Below are 24,896 nucleotides of genomic sequence, written 5' to 3'. Positions count from 1 at the left end.
CAGTGGGACATTTAAATTGTCATCAGCAGCAGGAAGGATTACTCACTGGAGTGAGCTACTATGGCAAGATGCTTTTTTATTAGTTTATTTCTCTGTCATTTTCAATAACCCCATCTTTAGGGTCTTCCCTTTAATCCACCAGTTGCTTCTACCTCCAGCAGTGATATTAAGTAGCAAATGACCTGTGAGGTACTGGGCTGTCCAGTTTTGGAGTAGAGTCTTGGAGGGACCTTGCTGTGGCACGAAGTATGTCTCGTTGCTGGGGGAACATGTAAAGTGGTGGTGTTTGGAGGATGGGGGCTCAGGAATACCAGTTCTTTACCACCTGGGGTATAGAAGTATTTCAGAATTTTCAATACTGTAAGTATAGTTGGTACATTTACTTCAACACCTGTTTGAGAGACTCTCAACTAACTCCAATGAGGTATTTTAAGCACTATCAGGGTAATTTAAATTAGTTTTCCCACTGATACTATTAAAATATTCCTAATTCACAAAGTGAATAAGTGATAAGTGTAATTTTTTTGGTGGTTGGAGCTCAGGGAATAGCACTACGTAACATTTTTATATTCACACTCGAAATAGGAAGCATTCACTTATTGATTCATTGAACAAATGCTTCTTGAACACCTGCTGTACTGTTTCAATGCAAATGATATAGCAGAGAACAAAACAGATCAAGTTGTTTTTTCACAGAGTTTGTATTCTGATAGAGGAGATAGATCGTAAGCAAATAAATACATAATGGCCAAAGGCAAGTAGTATAAAGAAAAGTAAAGTAGGGCAAAGGAGATAAAAGTGTGGGGCTAATGGACAGGCATTTTATATAGCATAGTCAGGGAAAACCATCTCTACAGGACAGCATCTGCGATGACATCTGAAGGAAGTAAGCCATACGTGTGCCTGGGTTTTAGAAAAGATTTAAGTGCCAAAGCCCTGCTTGGCATTCTCAAGGAGCATCAGGGAAGCTCTTATGGCCTTAGCAAGGGAGATGGGGTAAGTGGAAGAAAATGAGGTCAGCGGGGGAAGAGAAGATAGAGGGCAGGCGGAGCATGGTGGGACTACTGGGCATGCCATTTATGGTAAGAACTTTTAGTTGCACTCTAAGAGAAATGGGAAGTTATTAAAAGTAATTTTGAGCACAGATGTGATATTATATTACTTATTTTTAAAAAGGTCTCTCTGACTGCTATGTAGAAAGCAGATTGAGGCAAAGGCAGGGAGACAGGTTGGTATAATACTCCATCCAAGAAAAGATGGAAGCTTCAACCAGAGCAGTGGTAGTGGAAATGGCAGCAAGGGGTCAGATCTTGGATATATTTTAAAAGTAGAGCCAGTAGTGTTTGCTAAGGGATTAGAAGTGAGTTGTGAGAGAAAGAGAAAAGTCAAGGATGACTCCAAATGCACAGAAAACTAATGAAATGTTTTCTGACTCTCCAAGCAGAACCAGTTTTGTCTCTCTATTTTAAATGTTTGTTTACAGAAAGCGAGGCCTTTGCCTCTATATTTCTATCACAAGATATTGAAATGGTTTATTTATATTCCTTACTGAGCTTCTGAAGGGCACATCTTGGATCTTATTGATGAATGCTGACATTTTATTAACCCTGGAGGTGGAGAAGAAAGTGGAGATTGGGGGGGTAGCATCCATTGCAGGAAAATGGAAGGTGCAGGAAGGTAGGCAAGTGGAGAGCACCAGCTGGGGAGTCTGGCAGACTAGGGTTTGATTTTGTGGCTCCATCACTTGATGTTTTAGGACTTTGGGCAAGTTACATCAACTCCTTCAGCTTTAGATTCTTTAAAATGGGAATCATCATCATCATAATGATAATAATAATAATATCCACCTCATAAGGCTGTTGTGAAAAAGAAAGAAACTCTGTACTCATTAGCAATTACTTCCCATTTCCCCCTGCCCAACCCCTGATCACTATGGAATCTATTTACTCTCTCTATAGATTTGTCCATTCTGGATATTTTACTACCAATGGAATCATATAATATACGGCCTTTTGTGACTGGTTTCTTTTAGTTAGCCTAGTATTTTCAAGGCTCATCCATTTTGTAGCATATTTTAGTACTTAATTTATTTTGTGGCTGAGTGATTTCATTAAATGTATATACCACAGGGGCACCTGGGTGGGTTGAGTGTCTGACTTTTGATTTCAGCTTGGGTCATGATCCCAGTGTCATGGGATCAAACCCTCTCTGTCTCTCTCTCTGTCTCTCTCTCTCTCTTTCTCTCTCTCCCTTTGCCCTTCTCCCTCCACTCACACTCTCTCTATAAAAAAAAATATTTGTTTATCCAACTACCAACTGATGGAAATTTGAGTTGTTTACACTTTATGGTTAGTATGAATAGTGTAACTATGAACATTCGTATACAAGTTTTTGTGTGGGCATATGTTTTCATTTTTCCTGGATGCACGTTTAGGGTTGGAATTTTTGGATCATATGGCAACTCTATGTTTAACATTTTGAGGAACTGGTAAAATGTTGTTATTTTAAGTTTTATTTTGTTTATTTATTTTAAGAGAAAGAGAGAGAGAAAGAGAGCATAAATGGGGAAGGGGAAAAGAGAGAGAGAGAGAGAGAGAGAGAGAGAGAGAGAATCCAAAGCAGGCTCCTCACTGTCAGGGCAGACCCTGACATGGGGCTCAAACCCCTGAACCAAGAGATCATAACTAGAGCTGAAATCACGAGTCGGATGCTTAACCGACTGAGCCACCCAGGCACCCCTGATAAACTGTTTTTCAAAACAGTTATACTGTTTTACAATCCCACCTGCAATGCATGAGGCCTCAAATTTGTCCACATCCTCACCAACACTTGTTATTATCTATCTTTTTATTTTAGCCATTCTAGTGATTATGAAGTGGTATCTCACTGTGGTTTTGATTTGTATTTTCCCAATTGCTAATCATGAACATTTTCTCATGTGTTAATTGCTTATTTGTATATCTTCTTTGGAGAAATGCCTATTCATATCCTTTACTCATTTTTAAATAGGCTATTAGTCTTTTTATTGAGTTGTAAGAATTCTTTATAAATTTTAGATATATATTCCTCATCACACCTATGATTTGCAAATATTTTCTTACATTTTGTGGCTTGTCTTTTCACTTTCTTGATGATCTCTGAAGCACAAAATTTTCAGTTTTCTGTTTCATTTTGTTTGTTGTTGGCTTTTGGTGTCATATCTAAACTGATAAGACCAGATACTACATTTGATCTTAGCCAAAAGGCCAAGAAGTGATTGGTGTCATATCTAAAGAGCTGTTGCCTAATTCAAGGTCACAAAGATTTACTATTATATATTTTTCTCAGAGTCTTATAGTTTTAGCTTGTACATTTTGATCTATGATCCATTTTATTGCATCTTGGCATTTCTGCTAAGATCAAGTGTATGTCTAGGATCCATTTTGAGATAATATTTGTATATGGTGTGAGGTAAGGATCCAATTTAATTGTATTATATGTGGATATCCAGTTGTTCCAGCACCATTTGTTGAAAAGACAATTTTTTCCCTATTGAATGATCTTGGTACTTTTGTAGAAAACCAATCGACTGTAAATTTGAGGGTTTATTTCTGGACTCTTAATCTAATGCCAGTACTGCACTCTTTTCATTATTGTAGTTGTGTAGAAAATTTTAAATTAGGAGTGTGAGTTCTTCCAGCTTTGTTTTTATTTTTTAAGATTATTTTGATTATTCTGGGTCCCTTGTGTGTACATATGGATTTATTAGGATCAGCTTGTCAATTTTTGCAAAAAGAAGCAGCTGGGATTTTGATAGAGATTGCATTTAATCTATAGAGCAGTTTGGGGAGTACCACCTTCTTAGCAATGTTAGGTCCTCTGATCCATGAATATTGATGTCTTTCTATTTATTTAGGTATTTAATTTGTTTCAACAGTGTTTTATAGCTTTCAATATATAATAAGTCTTGCACTTACTTTGTTAACATTTTTTTCTAAGTATTTTATTCTTTTTGATGCTATTGTAAGTGCATTTCATTTCAATTAAATGCCTTAATTTCATTTTCAGATTGCTCATTGCTACTGTATAGAAGCAGCACAATTGATTTGTGTATATTGATCTTATATACTGTTCTATAGAAAGTCTTAACTTCAGGGGCACCCAGATGGCTTAGTCATTTAAGCATCTGACTCTTGATTTCAGTTTGGGTCATGATCTCATGGTTTGTGAGTTCAAGCCCTGCATCTGGCTCTGTACTGTCAGATCCCACTGCTTAGGATTATCTCTCTCTCTCTATTTATCTCTCTATCTCTCTCCCCCTTTGACCCTCCCCCACTCACACTCTCTCTCTCTCACAAAAAAAATACTGCAATGGAAATAAACCAGTACCACTAGAGAGAGAGAGAGAGAGAGAGAGAGAGAGAGAGAGAGAGAGAGAGAGAAATTTTTAAATTCACTAAGGAGCAGAAGAGACATTGCAAGTGTTTCCAAAAGAGGCACGAATGGTTTCTACTGTATGCCAATTGGTCAAATAGGTCCGTGACAAAGCTACCATTTATCAACCACCTACCATGTTATGTCTTGTGCTTAAAACCTCCCAACAACTTCTCTTTGTGCTTACAACAAAAATCCAGACCAGAATCCTTAGGCCTCTAAGGTCCTGGATGATTGGGCCCTTGTCTACTCTACAGCCCTATTCTTCATTGTCCTTTCCCAGCCCTCTGTCCTCCAGCCACATTGGCATCCTCTACTTTTTCTAAATCACCATGCTCTTTCCTGCCTTAGAGTCTTCATTTACACTGTTCCTCTAGCCTGATCACTACCCTTCCTCATAACTACAATTAGGAAAGGTGGTTTTCTACCTAGTAGACAAAATTGTAATTTTAAAAATGTTTATAAATGTCAGTCCCACTAAATCGTTCATGTGTATGTTCACACCCGTGTCATCAGCACCTGGAACAGCATCTGGCACATCACGAGCTCAGTAAGAGCAGAGGCTCAATTGTGAGCCACGTACTCTACATACATGATACACTTTACATACATACATACACTGTCCTTATGATTCACTTCACTAGAGGAAACTAAAGCTTGAAAAGGTGAATTGGCTCAAGGTCACACAGTGAGTGAAAATCAGAGACATGTTCCAGTGAGATCAGTTTGCTTGGGAGTTTAAAATAACTCCTCCAGGAAAGAAGTGCTCATCTTTTGATTTGTTTTCCAGTGGAGACCTTTCAGAAACTGCAGAAGGCAAAGGAAATTCTGACTAATACAGAGAGTCGTGCCCGCTATGACCACTGGCGAAGGAGCAAGATGTCAATGCCATTCCACCAGTGGGAAGCATTGAGCGATTCGGTGAAAATGGTAGGTTTCTCTCTGGGAGGATGTGAATTTATGAAGTTCAGGCTTCCCATGGATTAGACTCACATAAGAGTTTAAAAAGTCAATAAGCAGTAGGAGGGAGACCAAGAAGCTGGTAGAATCTGTATATAACTCAGTGTCCACAAAATCCTGTGAAGGTAAACACAATGGATCAGTGCCAGAAGAGCTCATGACTACCACTGCCAGTCTCTGGCTGTTTGATTCAATATATACAGTCCTCATTATCACTTACTGTTTTACACATTCTGATAACTGTGCTTCTCAAGTTGCTCATATAGTACTGCTGAATTTGAACCAATGCAAATTCATCTCCTCCATCTTTTTAGTTCATATCAGCCTGTTCTCTTCTCAAGGCTTATAAATTCCATAAAACACAGAGTTAGATTAATTAAAGAAAACTAAATTTATTTTAAGTTTATTCTTGTTATAGATTCTTGGGAAAGAGTCATTGGATAGATGCAGAGAGACTTCTAAAGCTATTGCATTCCTCTCTTCACGCTATTAAAAAAAAAAACTAAATATAGGGGCCCCAGGGTGGCTCAGTCAGTTTGGTGTCTGAGTCTTGATTTTGGGTCAGGTCATGGTCCCAGGATCATGGGATCCAGCCCTGCATCAGGCTTTGAGTTGAGATTATTGCCTGCTTAAGATTCTCTCTCTTTCTCTCTCTCTCTCCTTCAGCCCCTCCCCTGCTCACATGCATGAGCATTCATTCTCTTTCTCTCTCTCAAAAAAAAAGCTAAGTATAAAAAATATAATTACTGTGTTATATACTTATTTTGTTCTTACACTGACCTTTATATATTATAGAGAAAATATGATTTAAAAGTTTTTCTAAATGCTCAAGTGTGATATATTATCCAGCTTTTTTAAAAATTAGGGACACTTTTATATGACATGAGACTTAAAATATATGTTACTCTATTTTATATATATATATATATATATATATATATATATTTTCATTTAGATTCAAGTTAGCTAACATACAGTACGTTATTGGTTTCAGGAGTAGAACCAAGTAATTCATCACTTACATATCACACCCAGTGCTCATCCCAACAAGTGCCCTCCTTAAGGCCCATCACCCATTTAGCACATCCCTCCACCTACTTTTCCTCCAGCAACCCTCAGTGTGTTCTCTCTGTATTTAAGAATCTCTTATGCTTTGCCTCCCTCTCTGTGTTCATCTTATTTTTCTTGTCTTTCCCTATGTTCATCTGTTTTGTTTCTTAAATTCCACATATGGGTAAAGTCAAATGATACTTGTCTTTCTCTGACTGACTTATTTCACTTGGCATAATACTCTCTAGTTATATCCATGTTGCTGCAAATGGCAAGATTTCATTCTTTTTGATTGCCAAGTAATATTCCTGTGTGTGTGTGTGTGTGTGTGTGTGTGTACTCAAATTATAGGCACATTTTTAGGGACACTTGCTAGAATGAGTCTATAAAGGGATTCATATCTCCTAAATTATACCCATTCAGGTTTACATCTAGATTTCTTTCTTAACAATTTTTACTTTAAGAAAACAAGCAAGTTGTTTTTTCACTGGCAAAAGACCTGTAATAATCAGGGAGAGTCTTTGACATAATGAGGAGAACAATGCAAAACTCTCAAAGTACATATAGTTGAAAACTACTCTACATAAAATGTAAACCATTTTATTCATCTCATATTGGAATTAGTTATATATTGATGTAATTTGTTTTAAGCAGGTTATTTATGAAGGATTAAGCATATATATACAAAATAAGTAGATCCTTTAAAAAATAATAATTACTTCACATACTCAAAAATAAGATCTTTTTCTTTTCCATTGTGTATATCCAAAATTCCTTGTTGACACTGACTAAATAAACACTGTTCTTTCTACCATCTCCACATAACCATAGTTTCATTCTCCAGTGTGACACACTGTAACTGCAACTGAATTAATGACCCTTGCTATGCTAATGCTTTTTGATTTGTAATTCTTTTTCTTTTTTTGATGATTTACTAAACTCTGTTACTTAACTTTAATCAGTAATATCAAATTAGCTGTGGATTTTTCAAAAATTCTTCTCCAAATTTCTCCTCTAATTTATATTGATATATCTTTCCTTTAAATTCTAATTTTCTGTCTCTAAACATGTCATTTCTGCCTTGAATTTAGATTAACTAGGGATTGTTTGAGGTCTTACAATATAAAATAATATTTTATTATTTAAAAGATTTAAAAAATATTTATTTAATTTGAGAGAGAGAAAGTTTGTGTACGTATGGCAGAGAGAGAGGGAGGGAGAGAGAGAATCCTAAGCAGATGCCATACTCTCTCCACAAAGCCTGATGCAGGACTCGATTCCATGAGCTGTGAGATCATGACTTGAGCCGAAATCAAGAGTCAGACACTTAACCAACTGAGACACCCAGGTGCCCCACAATTATAATATTTTAGATATTACTGGCTGCATTGTTTGTCTTGTCAGCAAAATCCAAACAGTATGCTGGGCCATCATTTGGTTTGAGATTTTTTATTGATGGAACAAAAATGATAAGATGCATATCATTCTGCTTTAAATCAACAGTGATAATATTATTCATGTACAGTGTTCTTTGGGCTAAACCTTGTTATTTTGACTTGCTTGTTTCTCTTCCTCAGTGAATCCCCTATATCCGAGTTTTGTCACTCATTCAATAGACTTCCTATTTCCTCTTATTCTTTTCTGTTCTAATCCTTACAGTCTTTACTGCATGTGAAAGCTCCCTCTGTCTATAACATTTTAGTTGTTGCTTTCTATGTGCATGCGTGTCCTTTGTTCATCCTTTCACATTCACCACATGGAAAAATTAATAAAAATTATCATGCTAGTATGTTCACCTTCCAAATAGCCCATTGTCTTTCCTTTTGTAGGTAAACATTACCACTGAGGTATTTGGGTTAGTATGTTACATATGCCATCTGACAATAAAATGATTATAACTAAGGCTTTAAATTTCAGGTGATATTTATCTAAAACATATCTGCATGTTTGCTCACCCTATACATTTATAGGTTGTTAAATCTCATAAAACCCCTACCCTTTATATCACCAACCCTGTGTTTCTGCTTTTTACTTAAACAATATAATCCCTCTGGAAGGGAAAGAAGTGGTGGGAGTAATATTAGTATCAATACCTTCAATGCAGGACACATCTTAATGTACTCTGGCAGCATCACATACAGGTTCATATCACAGAATCTCCTTTAGGAGAATTCTTCAAATGAGCCACAACCTCAAAGGTGACACATTTCTATGATCCAAGACTGATAAGACTGTAACTGGTAATCCCCCCCCATACCTAGTCCCAGTCACCTTATAAACTATTTATTTTCTTTTTCCTTTTTAGAAATTTCTGATAGTTTAATTTGTAAAACTATTTATAGAATTTATTCAGATCAACAAATATACTGAAAATTTAAGTTTAGATATGTGATATTGGTTTTATTATTTTATTTTTTTTTAAGTTTATTTATTTTTGAGAGAGACTGAGACACCTTGAATGGGGGGGGGGAGAAAGGGAGAGAGAGAATCCCAAGCAGGCTCTGTGCAGAACCTGATGTGGGGCTTGAACCCATGAACTATGACATCATGACCTGAGCCAAAACGGAGAGTCAGATGCTTAAGTGACTGAGCCACCCAGGCACCAGATGTGATATTGGTTTTAAATAAAGGGAAATGGAGAGATGTCTTCAGTTACCCCAGCCTTTGGGTCTTGGGGTAATCTGAAAACAGAGACCTTTCTAGCTCAAAGGATTTTAGGAAAATTCACTGCTGTCATGCTAAATGGTTTTACTCCAAGGAATCCAGAGTATGAATGGATTTCCCTCTACTTCTGAAATATATATCATAATGGCTTTAGAGTGGCTGTGGGAAAATGATAGCAGCAAAGCTACGACCAAAATAAAGAGCTAAGAAAAATCCTTATAAACTGTAACTGTCATGTTATATCCATTGCTATACATGTTATAAAGAGGTAATAGAAACACATTTTTGGTGAACTGATTGTTTGACAAATTGATTACTTCTAGGAGGGCTTGTTGGGACTGCCAATTACCCTCGCTTGGGTCTATTTGTCTACTGATTGTTTCTGGGTTCCTGGGCTCAGGGAGGTGTCCTTGGGGTGAGTCCAGTTGGCTATAGACTACTAGGGAAGCTTTGTACTATGCCTGGATCGCTACACTATCCTCCATCAGATGGGAAACAATGGGCAATTCAACGCCTCTGGGCCTGTTCAGAAGGCAGTCTGTCCTAATTGAATGTTATCCAAAAGCAGGTCAGAGATCACCCAGGCAAGTAAAAAATTCACTCATGTTGATCCAGAATAAAAACAATCAGTTACTTTTGAATAGTTATTCAGCTGATCTATGACTCACATGAGTCCATCGATTTTTCTCTATTTATCTTAATGTTTACTGGCATGTAGGCACAATTTTTTTATTGCTGACCAAAGTCCAGAATTTTAAAAAATGGCTTTTGGGAGGGGAGGCATTAAGGAAAGCTGGTAAGCAAATTAATTGAGAAGGTAGAATAAACAACATACCAATTTCACGGACTGTAGGACAGTGGCCTTTGCACCCAGGCTTGGTGTCTGTTTAGCATTATCTCACCCCATACACACAATGATTTTCTTTCGGTGTGTTCATTATTTTGCTGTACAGACTTTCCTATTCCTAGTCTTCCTCTTAGGCTCTATCAGCTGCTATTATTTGATATTTTTATTGATGATCTTTCTATTGAACTGAGTCACTCCACACTAGTCTGCTTGATGTTAAATATTGTTCTGCCCAACTAATACCTTAGAGGAGCTGAAAAAACACTCTGTGAACTCAGGTATGAGTGGCCTAATTGTGTCCCAGCAAATCAGGCTGCTTAGCGTTGCTCTTACATTAGTCTTTTGATTAACTTACAAAGCATGAGAGGTGCCTGCATTTAAGGTTAGATACAATTTGGATATTCCCCTTGTGCATTTCTTTAATTGGGATCAGCAGATACAAGGGTCTGATGATAAAATATTTTATTCTGATTTACCTATAAAAGGGATGGATGAGTGAGTAAAACTATTATGCCAGAGTATCTTTTTTTAAAGGCAGAGAAAGAGGGAGAGAGAGAATCCCAATCAGGCTCCATGCCCAACCAGGCTCCATGAATGGAGTCTGGTGTGGGGTTTGATCACACAAACCATGGGATCATGACCTGAGCAAAAATCAGGAGTCAGATGCTTAACACACTGAGCCACCCAGGTACCCTCAGAATATCTTTGACAGCTAAGAAGGCATTTACTGTAGGTGAGTCATTAGTCCTCATCACCATCTAAAGAAAATGGTAGGTACCCTTCTTCCAAGAAAGAAGTACAAAATCACAGAGTAAATACATTGTACAGGATGCCTAACTGACCTGTTATGTCTAAAGATCACATTTTCAGCTCTCTGGGCCCTGAGTTCTTGAATTTCTTACTCTTTATTTTTCCCTGATCTTCACAATATGCTTTCCCTTCACAGAGAAAGCCTTGGCCAGCTTCTTCTACTCTGTGCACATGCAGAAAAAGGAAGAAACTAAACCAAACAATAATAGAAGTAAACCAACCAAACCAAAAGCAGATAATTAAAAAAATTTTTTAATGTTTATTTATTTTTGAGAGACAGAGAGAGACAGAGAATGAGCAGGGGAGGGGCAGGGAGAGTGGGAGACATAATCTGAATCAGGCTCCAGGCTCTGAGCTGTCAGCCCAGAACCCAAGTGGGGCTCAAACTTATAGACCGCAAGTTTATGACCAGAGCCAAAGTCGGACACTTAACTGACTGAGCCACCCAGGTGCCCCAAGCAGGTTATTTTTTATACCAGCTGAGGCCCCTGCCTTTTAAAAAAATTAACATTAAAAAAAATTTATTTTTAAATAATCTCTACTCCCAGGACGGAGCTCAAACTCACAACCCTGAGATCAGGGGACACACGCTCTACCTTCTGAGTCAGCCAAGCACTCCACCTTTCTCTTTCTTTTGTTTTTAAAGTAAATTCTAGGCCCAATGCAGGGCTTGAACCCACCACCCCAAGATCAAGGGTCACTTTCTCCACTGACTGAGCCAACCAGATGCTCCCAAATTAACATTTTTATTTTAAAATAAAGCTACAGAAAATTTACCAATACCTGCATTTACAATTTAGCAAATTATTGAGAAGTGAATACTCTACAACCACCACTCCCACCCCAAGCACACATATGACCAGCACCCAGAAACTCCCTGTTACATGTTTTGATAATCATAACTGCATGTAACTTTTAAAATCTGATTTTTTCTAATTGTATGTATATGTAATCTAGTCATGGAAATTTGAGAAAACACCAAAAAATAAAAATAAAAAAATACAAGGAAAAATAACTTTATAATGTTGCCATGAAAAGATAACCCCATTAACATTTTGGTGCATTTCCTTTCACTGGTTTTCCCCTTTTATTTGTTCGTGTGAGAACTGATTGTATCGAATGTTGGTAGTAACTGCTTTATGGGGCAGTTCTTGAATCTTGGGGTGAGTGGGTTGATTATGTATGGGGAAGGGGATTCAGGACAATGCTCCTTTGCAGTTGGGGAGTGGTGTGTTGAAGGTGGAAAGAAGTGACTTCTCTGGGCTTGAATGTATTTCTGGTTTTAGATTATATGCAAACTTATGCTGCCTTCCAGTCTGTCTGTATATCTATATCTGTAACTATGTTTTATATATATGCATATGAATATACATATATTTATCTATACTTGGATATATACACTTACCTTTTAATATAGTTGAGATCATGCTATTAATGACCACTAATGACCATTTTGGTCTCTTATTCATTAACACCATGCCCTCAGTACTCCCAATTTTCTCAAAAAAGTTGTGATGAACAGATTTATTTAAAAGATTCCAAGGAGAGTGCCTGGCTAACTCAATCTGTAGAGCATGCAACTCTTTTTTCTTTTTTATGTTTTTTATTTATTTTTGAGAGACAGAGACAGCACGATCAGGGGAGGGTCAGAGAGAGAGACACACACAGAATCAGAAGCAGGCTCCAGGCTCTGACTTGCTGTCAGCCCAGAGCCTGATGCGGGGCTTGAACCCACAAAGTGTGAGATCATGACCTGAGCCGAAGCCGGATGCTTAACCAACTGAGCCACCCAGGCGCTCCAAGCATGCAACTCTTGATCTCAGAGTTGTGCATTCAAGCCCCATGTTAGGCACAGAGTTTCCCTAAACATTAAAAAAATACACAAATAAAGAGGTCCCAAGAAAGCATTTTACCCCTTTTTACTTTTTCTTTCTTCTTGTTGAGGTGCTTCTCCTGGCTCCTGCCTATGAGGCCAGTGTTAGTGTTCCTGAGAAAGGAGATAAGAAATTGTGGTGTCTCCAAGCTCTTTTAAGAAGCTGTCGCTCTGATCTACCCCAGCTCCTGCCTAGCAGCATTTGTTTGGGTGAACCAAGTTGCCACATGCACATGCAATACTCAGTGCTTCCTTCCTATGTTGTTTTGTTTAAACTGGTAAATAAAATGTTGTCCACAGATAGAAGCTGACAACCCCAGTATTTTAAAATAGTTCAGACAGGGGCACCTGAGTGGTTCAGTTGGTTAAGTGTCAGACTTTGGCTCAGGTCATGATCCTGCAGTTGGTGAGTTTGAGCCCCACATTAGGCTCTCTGCTATCAGTGCAGAGCTTGCTTCAGATCCTCTGTCCCCGTGTCTCTGCCCCTCCCCTGCTTGTGTGCATGTACTTGCTCTCTCTCTCTTTCAAAAATAAATAAACATTGCAAAGAAAAAAATAGTTCAGACTTTCAGCAGTGTGCTGAAGATGAAAAGTAAGCCGCCCCTTGAATCATGTGCACGTGTGCAGCATGGCAGCGGCCCCTTCTGTGGTTCCTGGCATGGTTCTCACAGGCCTTGAACTTCAGAAAAGTTTGTTTGGTTTGGTTTCTGTGTTTTCCTTGTGTGTGTGTGTGTGTGTGTGTGTGTGTGTGTGTGTGTGTGTGATACAGGAAAACAATATCCTGGATTTCAGGAATCAGGAAAAAACTTTATTCTGGGTTTTAAACTTGCTTAAATATGTGGCTTATGGGTTTTCCTTGGGGTTCTGAGTAACACAAGTAGTAGGTTACTGCTCAGGAGTGCTTCAGGAATAGGTCCCATGATATTCAGATGAAGTTTCAACAGTTATGGTTGTTAATTTGGTTAATGCCAGGGTTAGTTGAATAACCTGAAATATTCTTATACAGCAAACTCTCAATTTCTCTTTCTCACTTTGAATTCATTTATTTATCCTTCCATTCATCCACCCATCTTCCCAATTTTAAATATTTTAATAGGAAGGTAGAAGTCAATGTAGAAGACACAGCATTTAAAAAGATACTACAATAAGGTGAATGGGGAAAATTCTGTTTCTTACCTTTGTTTTATTTATTTATATAGTTTTTAAACTTATTTTGAGAATGAGAAAGAGCACGAGCAGAAGGGCAGAGAGAGAGGGAGAGAATCCTAAGCAGGTTCCATGCTGTCAGCACGGAGCCTGACATGGGACTCAAACTCATGAGCCATGAGATCATGACCTGGACTGAAACCAAGAGTTGGATGCTTAACTGACTGAGGCAAGCAAGTGCCCCTATTTTAACCATTTTAAAGGTACGTTATTAAGTAGATTCACAATGCTGTTCATCCATCATCACATGTTTAAAAGTCTAGTTCCAGAACTTTTACATCATCCAAAAAAGAAACCTTGTATATGTTAGTAGTTATTTCCTATTCCCCTTCTCCCAGCTCCTTGTAAGCATTAATTGGCTTTCTATCTACATGGATTTGTCTATTCTGGATATTTCTTACAAGTGGAATCATACAATATATGGCTTTTTGTGGTTTCCTTTTTCATGTAGTATAATGTTTTCAAGGTTTATCCACCCTGTAGCACTTTATTCCTTTTTCATGGCCAAATCATATTACATTGTATGGCTATAACACATTTTTGTCTATCCACTCATGAACTGATGAATACTTGGGTTGTTTCTATCTTTTGTCTATTGTGAATAGTGCTGCTATAAATGTTAGTGTATAAGTTTTTCTTTGAACATTTCTTTTCAGTTCTTTTGAGTATATGCCTAGGAATGGAATTGCTGAGTCATATGATGATTCTATGTTTAACTTTCTGAGGAAATGTCTCATATTTTAAATCTCTCTGATGTAGGTCCCTTTGCTCTTTATCATGATTTGGATATCTCCTTATATCATTAGTCTTCTAAATTAGTGAAGATTAATTTATTAATACCTGGGTTAATTGATTAATATCTGGTTAGTAGTCAAGTCTAACACTGTTACTCTGTACCATAATAGTAGGTCAGGTTTTATCACACATTGAACTTTAAATATAGAGTACTATATGATGTTGATTTTACATTATGTGTTTACTTTTAACTAATGTAGTCAATGCACTGGGCTGTCAGAGGTAAGAAAGACCTGATGCTGGAAGAATCTGACCATATTCATACCAACAAGATTGAAGATGAGGAATGGAATGAGCAAAGAGAAATAAAGAAAGAGGAGCTGGTTTCAACCGCAGAGAAAATGGAGCAAAAAGAATCCAAGTCCTTGGAGAAGTCATTCTCCCCACAAAATCCAGATTCTCCAAGTAAGTCAAATCATGTACCTTTGCAGAACAAAGAAGGTCTGAAATTAAAGGGCTTGGTTTGTACTGTACTTATTCTCAACCTTCTCCAACTAAGCAAGAGTGCCATATTTAAGGATTGCTTTATCACCTTAAGAGATACGTACTTAGCATTGACACAGAAACTGGAAGACACATTCCTCAATACATTCCTTTCAAGGGAAAATATGAGACATTTCTGGGAGTGACTGAAATAATGCTGCCATTTATTGAGTATTTACTATGTACAGGAATGTTCTTTACATACATTACATGTATTATCTTAATATTAATTTTATATACATTAATTTATTTAATCCTCTACAACCTTGTGAGGTTGGTACCAATAATATTCTCATTTTATGGATAAGAAAACTGAAGTCCAGAGAGATTGAGTAATTTTTTTCAAAGCTATACAGCTTGTATACAGCAGGGAAGGGGTCTGAACTAAGACAGTTTGGCTTCAGTGTCTGTTTCTAAGGTATTGCACTATCTTCAGAAGATACCTTATCTGTATGTAGCTCTGAATCAAATGTAGATCCCTGAAGCAGGGTATTATTGAAGTTAAACTCTCAAGTTATATTACCTCGATTCACATCTTAGCTCTCTTACTTATTATCTGTATTTCTTGGTAAAAGTTACTTAACCTCCCTAGATTTCAGTTTCCAAATCTGTAAAATCAAGATATTAATGCTACCTTCTCACAGAGTTTTCATGAAGATTAAATAAGGAGATCTATGTAAAATACTTAGCACACTGATTCACCTACCAAGCAGGTCTTGGGTTAATGTCAACTATTATTATCTTTTCTTTGTCTGTCTGGCCATTGTGTTATTCTTATAGAGGTGTGTTATAAACATGCACTGTCACTGTCCTCAAATTCTTACTTGATTCTCAGGGTTGTGATACAATACCTCATTAGAATTTAAGCTAGAGGCTCCTGAAAGTCCTTGAATCTTGAATCCTTACTTAAAAAAGAAGATAATTAGGTAGTTTGTGGTAAATTATAGTCTTTGTAGAAATAGTCATTTGAAATCTCTCTTTGGGGAGACCTCTATATTCTCATTACCTGCTAGAATAAAGATTCTCAGGGTGTGATTCAGGTTGTCTCTGCTGGTTACTTAAGACATCCTTTTGTGGACTCTGCAAATTGATTGCACCAACTTCATAACTGAAAATGGTTATAATGTAACAAACTCATCAAAGCAGAAGCCCGAATTTCAGAAAAAACAGTGTTTTAAGCAAATACACACATAGAAACCCCTACCGACAGTCACACACAGGCAAACATGCACATGCTTCTCTATTCAGCCCTGGAATGTTCAGAGCTGTGCTTCCTGAACCCCTGGGGCTGCCCTGTGACTTCCTGTTTCAGATTCAGACCTAGTTCTGAGTTCACTAAAACTGGGGGAGAGGGGTACTTGATCACTTCAGACACTCAGGCAGGAGGCTGAGGTTCCACTTGAATCCCTCTCATAAGACTCAGTAAAATTTTCTCTTCCTTTAAAAAACTAGTTTCTTAGATATTTAAAAACCCCAAAGTAATATGAGCTTGTCATTAGAAAATTCAGAGAATCAAATATAAACAATGACTTAGTGTCTACCCCAGTCTCCCATCCTTCTGTGTTTCTGTTTCCTGAAGTAACCAATGCAGATGCCCAGATGTGTCTCCTTCCACATTGTTCTCAAGAGTACACGTTCACTCATGAGGGCTTTAAAAATAAAGAATGAGGGGAGTCTGGGTGGCTCAGTGTGTTAAGTGTCGGACTCTTGACTTCAGCTCAGGTCATGATCTCACGGTTTGTGAGTTTGAACCCTGCATCGGGCTCTGCGCTGACAGTGCGGAGCCTGCTTGGGAATCTATCTCCCCCTCCTTCTGCCCCTCCGTGACTTGCTCTCTATCTCTTTCTCAAAATAAATAAAAATAAACTTCAAAAAATAATGGCATTACACTATGCACATTTCTCTATGTTACACAGAGCCTAAGAGCACAAGCTCCGGAATCAGATCCCAGCTTTTCTACTGATGAGTTTCGTGAACTTGGCCAACCAAGTTAACCTCTCTGTATCTGTGTTTTCTTATCTATATGGTCAAAACTGTAGTGTTTACTCAAAAGGTTTTTTTGAGTAGTAAACAATCTATGCAGAATATTTAGACCACATACATGGTAGGTGCTCTTTTTGGTGTTAGCATTTATTATTATGGGATTTCTCCTTAGAGAAATCCCATAATAATTTAGAATTAACTCATTCTTTTAAACAGCAGATAAACACTCCACAGTATAGACATATTGTAATTTATTCAGGATAAATTGTGATGTCAGGTTTTTTTAGTATTCCTTTTTTATTATTTTTTAATTTCCAGTATGCTTAACATATATTATTATGTTAATTTCAAGTGCACAATACAGCGTGATGTTAGTTTTGATGCCCTCACATGGTGAAGTGTATCCTTTTACTGTGCCTGAGGGATGAAGTGGGGGTTATGAGAGGAGGATCATTGTTCTGAGAAGCTCTTGTTAGGGAATAAGAATTATGAAATTTGCCTAAAACCTGCATTTGCCAGTGTTTTCTTAATGGTGTGTAAGAGGTTATTGGCTGTTCTGAGTAGCATCCTGAAGTTGGAGTTTGATATATCGAAGTGCAGTTGTATGATTATTTGTACCTTTGTTTTACTGTAGTGTAAATTTTTATAACATCAGCATTTAAGAAATACTACTCATGTCAGCTTTAGTAAGTCCTGAGTGGTTTCTCACATACCTCTTCAGCATATTTGTTAATTTCTTCAAGCAGTGGTTGATACTTACTTTGGAGTTTGCCTTTTGATGCCTCGTCTGTGCTCAGCAGCCCTCAAATAGTCCCCATGCTATTCTGACTCTTCATTGCAGTAAAATATGGAGCCCGGCCGCTGAAAACTAGTGTGAAACACAACCTCACTTTTCTTTTCTTTCCATTTAAATATACAATAAATATGGCTTCTGATAAATGTAAATCTAGAATCAAACAGTTTGTGTAACATTTTGGAATTAAAAGAAGATCATATGTAGCAGATGCTGTGGGTGTGCCGCCATATTTTCTGGGCATTTACTTTCCCATTGCCAATTCTATGGTTTCTATCAGAGTGCTTTCTCTGCCCATTGAGCTGGTTTGGCGGTAAGTGCCAGGGAATAAACACCCTTTGGATATAGCCAACAGACACTGGTGAATGTGGGTGGGAAACTCCTTTACTTCTCAAACCCGATAACTCTGAAGGGTTTTTATATTGTCTTCCAAGGGGTCCCCACTGCAATCAAGCCCCACTTGCCCAATCATATACCTTTTATAAATTTGATTCCTTTCCCTACTTTCCTACCAGGACCTCCTTGAATCATCTTTCAAATTATCCACTTGCATTCAAATTCTTGTCTGGGGGGTCTATTTCTATTGGAAACCAAACTAGAAAACACCTTTTTCAAACTACAAAATAACAATTACAGAAGAAATGTGAAAATATGGTCAAACAAAAGGTAGAAAATACAACTTCTAATATTAGCGCCTAGGGATATATCTATTATTGATCTTGTGGTATATATTTATATATGTTAGTATACCTAAAACTAAGGATTATACTGTACATATTTTGTGTGCGTGTTTCAATTACAGGTTGTCAGAAATTTTCTTTTGCCTTTTCCCTAAGAGGAATTATTTTTGTTTAACGTTGATTTATTTTGTTGTTTCTTTATTTGAGAGAGAAAGAGTGCGAGCAGGGTGAGGAGCAGAGAGAGAGGGAGACAGAGAAAGAGAGAGAGAGAGAGAGAGAGAGAGAGAGAGAGAGAGAGAGAAATCCCAAGCAGGCTTCTCTCTGTCAGCACAGAGTCTAATGCAGGGCTCGAACCCATGAGCCATGAGATCATGTCCTGAGCAGAAATGGAGTGGGATGCTTTAAGTGACTGAGCCACCCAGGTGTCCCCTATAGGAGAATTCTTAAATTTGTTTTGTCTGAGAATTCTAAAGAAAGTGCAAACAGATAGTTTTCTTAAGACAACCACTGTCAACTGTGCTGTGTTCTCTGGCCCTCCTGGGATTCTCTCTCTCTGCCTCTCGCTCACTGTGCCCTCTCTTTCTCTCAAAAAAAAAAAAATTGCAAAAAAAAAAAAAAAAGAAAGGAAACAAACAGTTCATAGAACAGAAAATACAAATAGCTTTGCAACATACGAAAAGATTCCTAAACTCATTTATACCAAGAGAAAGGCAAAGTAAAACTGCATTGTTTGTACTCCTTAGCCTGACAAAGGTCACACATGTGTCATTGGGGGTGTAGGAGAATCAGCTATTGTTGGGTGTAACTTTATGGAGAACTTTTTGGCAATGTCTACTAAAACCACACATGCATGACGACTTTGCCCCAGTAATCCCATTTTTACAAATTTTATCTTACAGATCAGCCATGTGCAAAATGACATGTGTACCATGTTATTCACTGCTGGATCACAAATAAATGCCCCTCAGAAGGTTGCTTTTTTGTATATCATACAATAGAATACTCTTCCACTCTAAGAGAGAACGAGAAAGCTATCCATATACTGATAAAAAGCAATCAGCAAGATATGTTAGAAACAAAAAGCCAAAATGCAGAGTAGCATACTATATGTTAGCATTTAGGTTAAAGAAGGGGTAGGGCAGTGATGTTGGAGATTATATGCATGTATTTGCTTGAATATATCTCAACTATCTTTGGGAAGATATGTAGGCAACTGGTAAAAAATTGGCTATTGGGAACACCAGAGGAGTGGAAGGGTTGAAGACTTTTCGGGGTTATGTAATCTTTGTGCTTTTTGAACTTTAGCCATGTGAATATACCACCAATTCAAAAATAAATACAATTTTATTATAACATTTTTTAATGTTTTATTTATTTTTGAAAAAGAGAGAGAGAGAGAGTGAAGGAGAGGCAGAGAGAGAGGGAGACACAGAACCCGAAGCAGGCTCCAGGCTCTGAAATGTCAGCACAAAGCCTGACGAGGGACTCGAACCCACAAACTGTGAGATCATGACCTGAATTGAAGTCAGAGCTTAAACGACTGAGCCACCCAGTTGCCCCATAAAAAAATAAATAACATTTTAAAATAAATAAAAATCAAAATGGAGAAATCAAGGGGAAAAAGAAATCTGGGATCTATCCTTCATCTTACCATTGCTTTTTGTAACCCACAGACAATTTCCTTTTTTTCTTTTAGTGGGGTCTCCTCATACATAATATGTAAATAATTGAATATTTAGCATCAGATATTCATGAGGACTTTATAGAAAAATAAGCAGAGTAAAGGAGAGGGAGGCTGGAGGTGGGGGCTGGGTGCTGTTTTGGATCAAATTGTCAGGGAAGGGAGTTCCTCAGAAAACCAGAAGCTCAGGCTCCACCCCAGACATCTGGAATCAGAATCTCCAATAAAACAAGATCCCCAGATAATTACTGTGTGTATGGAAGTTTGAGACACCCTGGTCTGGCTAATTCCTACTCATGGTCACTTTGAATGTGACCTTCCAGAAATTTTCTCTCACTCCACCTTTATTCTACCACACTGAATGCCTTTCTCTGGCCTCCCATTTTCCTGTGTTTCCCTCCAAATATATGTTTATTTATTTATTTTGAGAGAATGGAGAGGGGCAGAAAGAGGGAGAGAGAATCCCAACCAGAGATGCCAACCATAAGATCATGACGAGCTGAAATCAAGAGTCAGCTGCTTAATCGATTGAACCACTCAGGCACCCCTCCCTCCATATATTTTGCCACATTAATAATTTTTTGGACTTTTCTATTATCCCCACCAGGAGATATGTACTGGTGTCTCAAAGTACCCAGCATAGAGCCTGGCAATATGTAATAGGTACTAAATAAGTATTTCTGTAACAAATGAACAATGAATGGATGAACCAAGCCAAATAAAATGTGTGAAAATGACATATCAGATAAAGGGCTAGTATCCAAAATCTATAAGGAACTCACCAAACTCCACACCCGAAAAACAAATAATCCAGTGAAGAAATGGGCAGAAGTCATGAACAGACACTTCTCCAAAGAGGACATCCAGATGGCCAACAGACACATGGAAGGATGCTCAGCATCACTCATCAGAAAAATACAAATCAAAACCACACTGAGATACCACCTCACACCGGTCAGAGTGGCTAAAATGGACAAATCAGAAGACTATAGATGCTGGTGAGGATGTGGAGAGACGGGCACCCTCCTACACTGTTGGTGGCAATGTAAACTGGTGCAGCTGCTCTGGAAAACAGTGTGGAGGTTCCTCAAAAAATTAACGATAGAACTCCCATATGACCCAGCAATAGCATTGCTGGGGATTTACCCAAAGGATACCGAAATGCTGATGCATAGGAGCACATGTACCCCAATGATCATAGCGGCACTTTCAACAATAGCTAAATCATGGAAAAAGCCTAAATGTCCATCACCTGATGAATGGATCAAGAAGATGTGATTTATATATACAATGGAGTATTACATGGCAATGAGAAAGAATGAAATCTGGTCATTTGTAGCAAAGTGGATGGACCTCGAGGGTGTTATGCTAAGTGAAATAAGTTAGGCAGAGAAAGACAGTTACCACATGTTTTCACTCCTATGTGGATCAGGAGAAACTTAACAGAAGACCATGGGAGAGGGGAAGGGGAAAAATTAGTTATGGAGAGAGAGGGAGGCAAACCATAAGAGACTCTTAAATACAGAGAACAAACTGAGGGTTGATGGTGGGGTGGGGGAGAGGGGAGAAACAGTCATGGGGGAGGGCACTTTTTGGCATAAGCACTGGGTGTTATATGGAAACCAATTTGACAATAAAATATATTTAAAAAATTGTGTGGGGAGAAAAGAATTCAAATAAGATAATCCATTTCAGGGGCACCTGGATGGCTCAGTCAGTTAAGCAGCCAACTTTGATTTCAGCTCAGGTCATGATCTCATGATTCATGGGTTTGAGTCCTGCCTTGGGCTCAGCACTGTAAGCACAGAGCTCAGATCCTGTCTCCCTCTCTCTGCCCCTTCCTCACTTGTGTGCGCACAAGGCGCATGCTCTCTCTCTCAAAACAATAAATAAATGTTAAAAAAATTAAAAGAAACATAATTTGTTTCTGTAAGATATTAATAATTCATATTATTTACCCTTGCATTTTATTTAATGCATTAAAATCTTATCAGCAAGCTGTTTTACTATGACCATGTGGGTTTTCTATTCCTATATTTCTGATTTTAAAATCTTCTTTTCTGTGCTTTAAAGTCTTTTCAGATGTGAACTCTTGGCACCTTCGTTTCCGCTGGTCTGGGGACGCTCCCTCAGAACTCCTGAGGAAATTCAGAAACTATGAAATATGAAAAGTGTCTGCTCGGTGGGAGAGAGAGTGCAAGATCATCTCCTGTGCTGCCAACAAGTCTTTGTTTAAATCTTAAAAACGTTGTGTTTCTCTGTCATGTTGTGAATCGCTCAGTACTGATTGATTCTTCCAACCTTGAACTCATTCTATCAAAATGTGTGTTTTAAATGAAAATTTTCAGACCAGTTTCTTTCAATATTTGAATAGATTAAGGCTCTTAGATCCAAAGGAGCTTGTATGGTGTGAATCTTCCTGTTAATGTTATAGAAAATCCATTAAAAAAAACTATCTTTGTATTTAAATAATTCATTAATATACCATGATCCCTTTAGTGCTGGATGTACAAGAAATGTTTTCTGACTCTCTGGGCACCTGGGTGGCTCATTTGCTTAAGCAAACAACTCTTGATTTTGGCTCTGGTCATGATCTCAGGGTCATGGAGCCGGCTTAAGATTCTCTCTCCCTCTGTCTCTGCCCGTCTCCTGCTCATTCTTTCTCTCAAAAAATATAAATAAAAATTATTTTTAAAAAAGAAATATTTTCTGACTCTTGTCTTAAAAAGAAATGTCTAAACCCCACAGAACAAAAGTAATAATTTTCCCAAAATTCATGATGAATTTATAATTTAATAGTATTTTGAAAAGAAATTGATTAGATGTCTCTATTTTTATTTTAATAATCATAAATTTAAAAGATTATTATTTATTTGAGGAAATCTGTTTTTACGAGATTTCTTTTGTTATACAGCAAGTGATACGTTTATAAATTATGTTTTAGCAATGAGAATGGGCCTGTTAGGTAACATATCCTTTTTAGGTTGGAATTCTTGATGGTCATGTGTAGTCTATAGTTACTTTTTAGTTTGCAAACAAGTGAATTAAAAATCAAGAAAAACAACTTCAGAGTAGGGGTTTCTTAGTTAATGACAGACCTGTCACTGGTCTATAGCCAAATGAAAAAAAAAAAGAGGTTATAGGAAGTTAAAAAAAATTTTTTTTTAATGTTTACTTATTTGGAGAGAGCCATAGACTGTGTGAGTAGGGGGGCAGGGCCGAGAGAGAGGGAGACAGAATCCCAAGCAGGTTCTGCACTGTCAGTACAGAGTCCAACAGGAGGCTTGAGCTCACAAAATTGTGAGATCATGACCTGAGCAAAAACCGAGTTGGACATTTAACTAACTGACTGAGCCACCCAGGTGCCCCCGGAGGTTTTTTTTTTTTTTTAAAGCCATGTAATTCAGAAATTATGTCCCTTATGGTTTAAAATGTGCTTCCTTTTATGAAATAGTATCACAGTAGATTGTATTAGTTACAAGGGCTGACATAATAAAGTACCACAGACTGAGTGGCTTCAACATTTCTCACAGTTCTGGAGGCTGGACATTCAACATTAAGGTGTTTGCAGGTTTGGTTTTTTTCTGAAGCTTCTGTCTTTGGCTGCTGCCTTCTCCAAGTGTCCTCACATGACCATCCTCTGTATATCTGGTTGATCATCCTGGGGATTGCTGCTTCCTCTTTTAAGGATGCCAGTCATATTTGATTGGGGCCTACCCTAACAGCTTCCTTTTAACACATTTCAACTCTTTAAAGATTTTACCTCCGAATAAGGTTACATTCTAAGGTAGTGGGGGTTAGGACTTCAACATACAGGTTTGGGGGCATACAATTTAGTCCATAACATAGATGAAAACCTTAAAAAAAAAAGCAAATACAGGGGTGCCTGTGTGGCCCAGTTAGTTGAGTGTCCGACTGTTGACTTTAGATCGGGACATGACCTCAAAGTCATGAGTGGTGAGATGGCGCCCGGAATTGGGCTCTGTGCTGGGTGTGGATCCTGCTTACAATTCTCTTTGTCCCTCTTCCTCTGCCCCTCCCCTGCTTGTGCGTGCTCTCTCTGTCAAACAAAACAAAACAAACGTATATTTTAAAATGTTTATTTATTTTGAGAGAGAGAGAGAGAGAGAGCGAGCATGTGTGCATGGGGGAGGGGCAGAGAGAGAGGGAGAGAGAATCCCAAGCAGGTTCTATGGGCTTGATCCATGAACCATTGATAGGATAAGAAAGGATTCAGTAGGTAGAGAGGGAAAGATTAGAGCCTGAGGTCCCTGGGTAGGGAAAAACACCTATTTTGGAACAATGCTGGAAGTGTCTGACCACAGCAAACCTCCTCAGGCATAAGTTTCCTCTTAAAGTAACAGACCCCACCTACTCCCCCTCAGGTTTCTCCTTAGAAATTTGACAAAAGACCTAAGCATGGCCACAGATCATCTCTCATGCAATGGAAACAAGCCAATCAGGAATGAACAACCCAGCACCTAGAACTATCAAGTCAATAAAGGTAGAACCTGAGAAGGAACAAGGGGGAGGAGAGGGGGGCGGTTGATCAGAACCTTATAAAACAAGGACTGTTGCCTAGAGTCCTCATTCTCACTTTCAAATGTCACCTCTCTGTAAAAAGAGCTTTTCTACTATTTTTCTTTTCGAATCCTATA

General features: G+C 38.0%; 1 protein-coding gene and 1 pseudogene across 1 annotated transcript in view; one reads left to right on the top strand and one right to left on the bottom strand.

Annotated features, from left to right (window-relative positions):
- Positions 1 to 22,590, top strand: part of DNAJC12 (DnaJ heat shock protein family (Hsp40) member C12) — a 40,232-nt gene extending 17,642 nt beyond the window's left edge. Inside the window, exons 3-5 of the mRNA XM_029915368.1 lie at positions 5,204 to 5,343; positions 14,819 to 15,023; positions 22,312 to 22,590. Of these exons, the coding sequence (XP_029771228.1) occupies positions 5,204 to 5,343; positions 14,819 to 15,023; positions 22,312 to 22,406 (440 nt within the window). The 3' untranslated portion in view covers positions 22,407 to 22,590. The remainder of the gene's footprint in view (positions 1 to 5,203; positions 5,344 to 14,818; positions 15,024 to 22,311) is intronic.
- Positions 3,106 to 3,257, bottom strand: LOC115286058 (annotated as a pseudogene).
- Positions 22,591 to 24,896: the final 2,306 nt, after the last annotated feature.

Source organism: Suricata suricatta, chromosome 2 (genome assembly GCF_006229205.1).
Source record: "Suricata suricatta isolate VVHF042 chromosome 2, meerkat_22Aug2017_6uvM2_HiC, whole genome shotgun sequence".
Taxonomy (NCBI): Eukaryota; Metazoa; Chordata; class Mammalia; order Carnivora; family Herpestidae; genus Suricata; species Suricata suricatta.
Note: the sequence above shows the minus strand (reverse complement) of the source record. Positions and strands in the feature narration are given on the sequence as shown.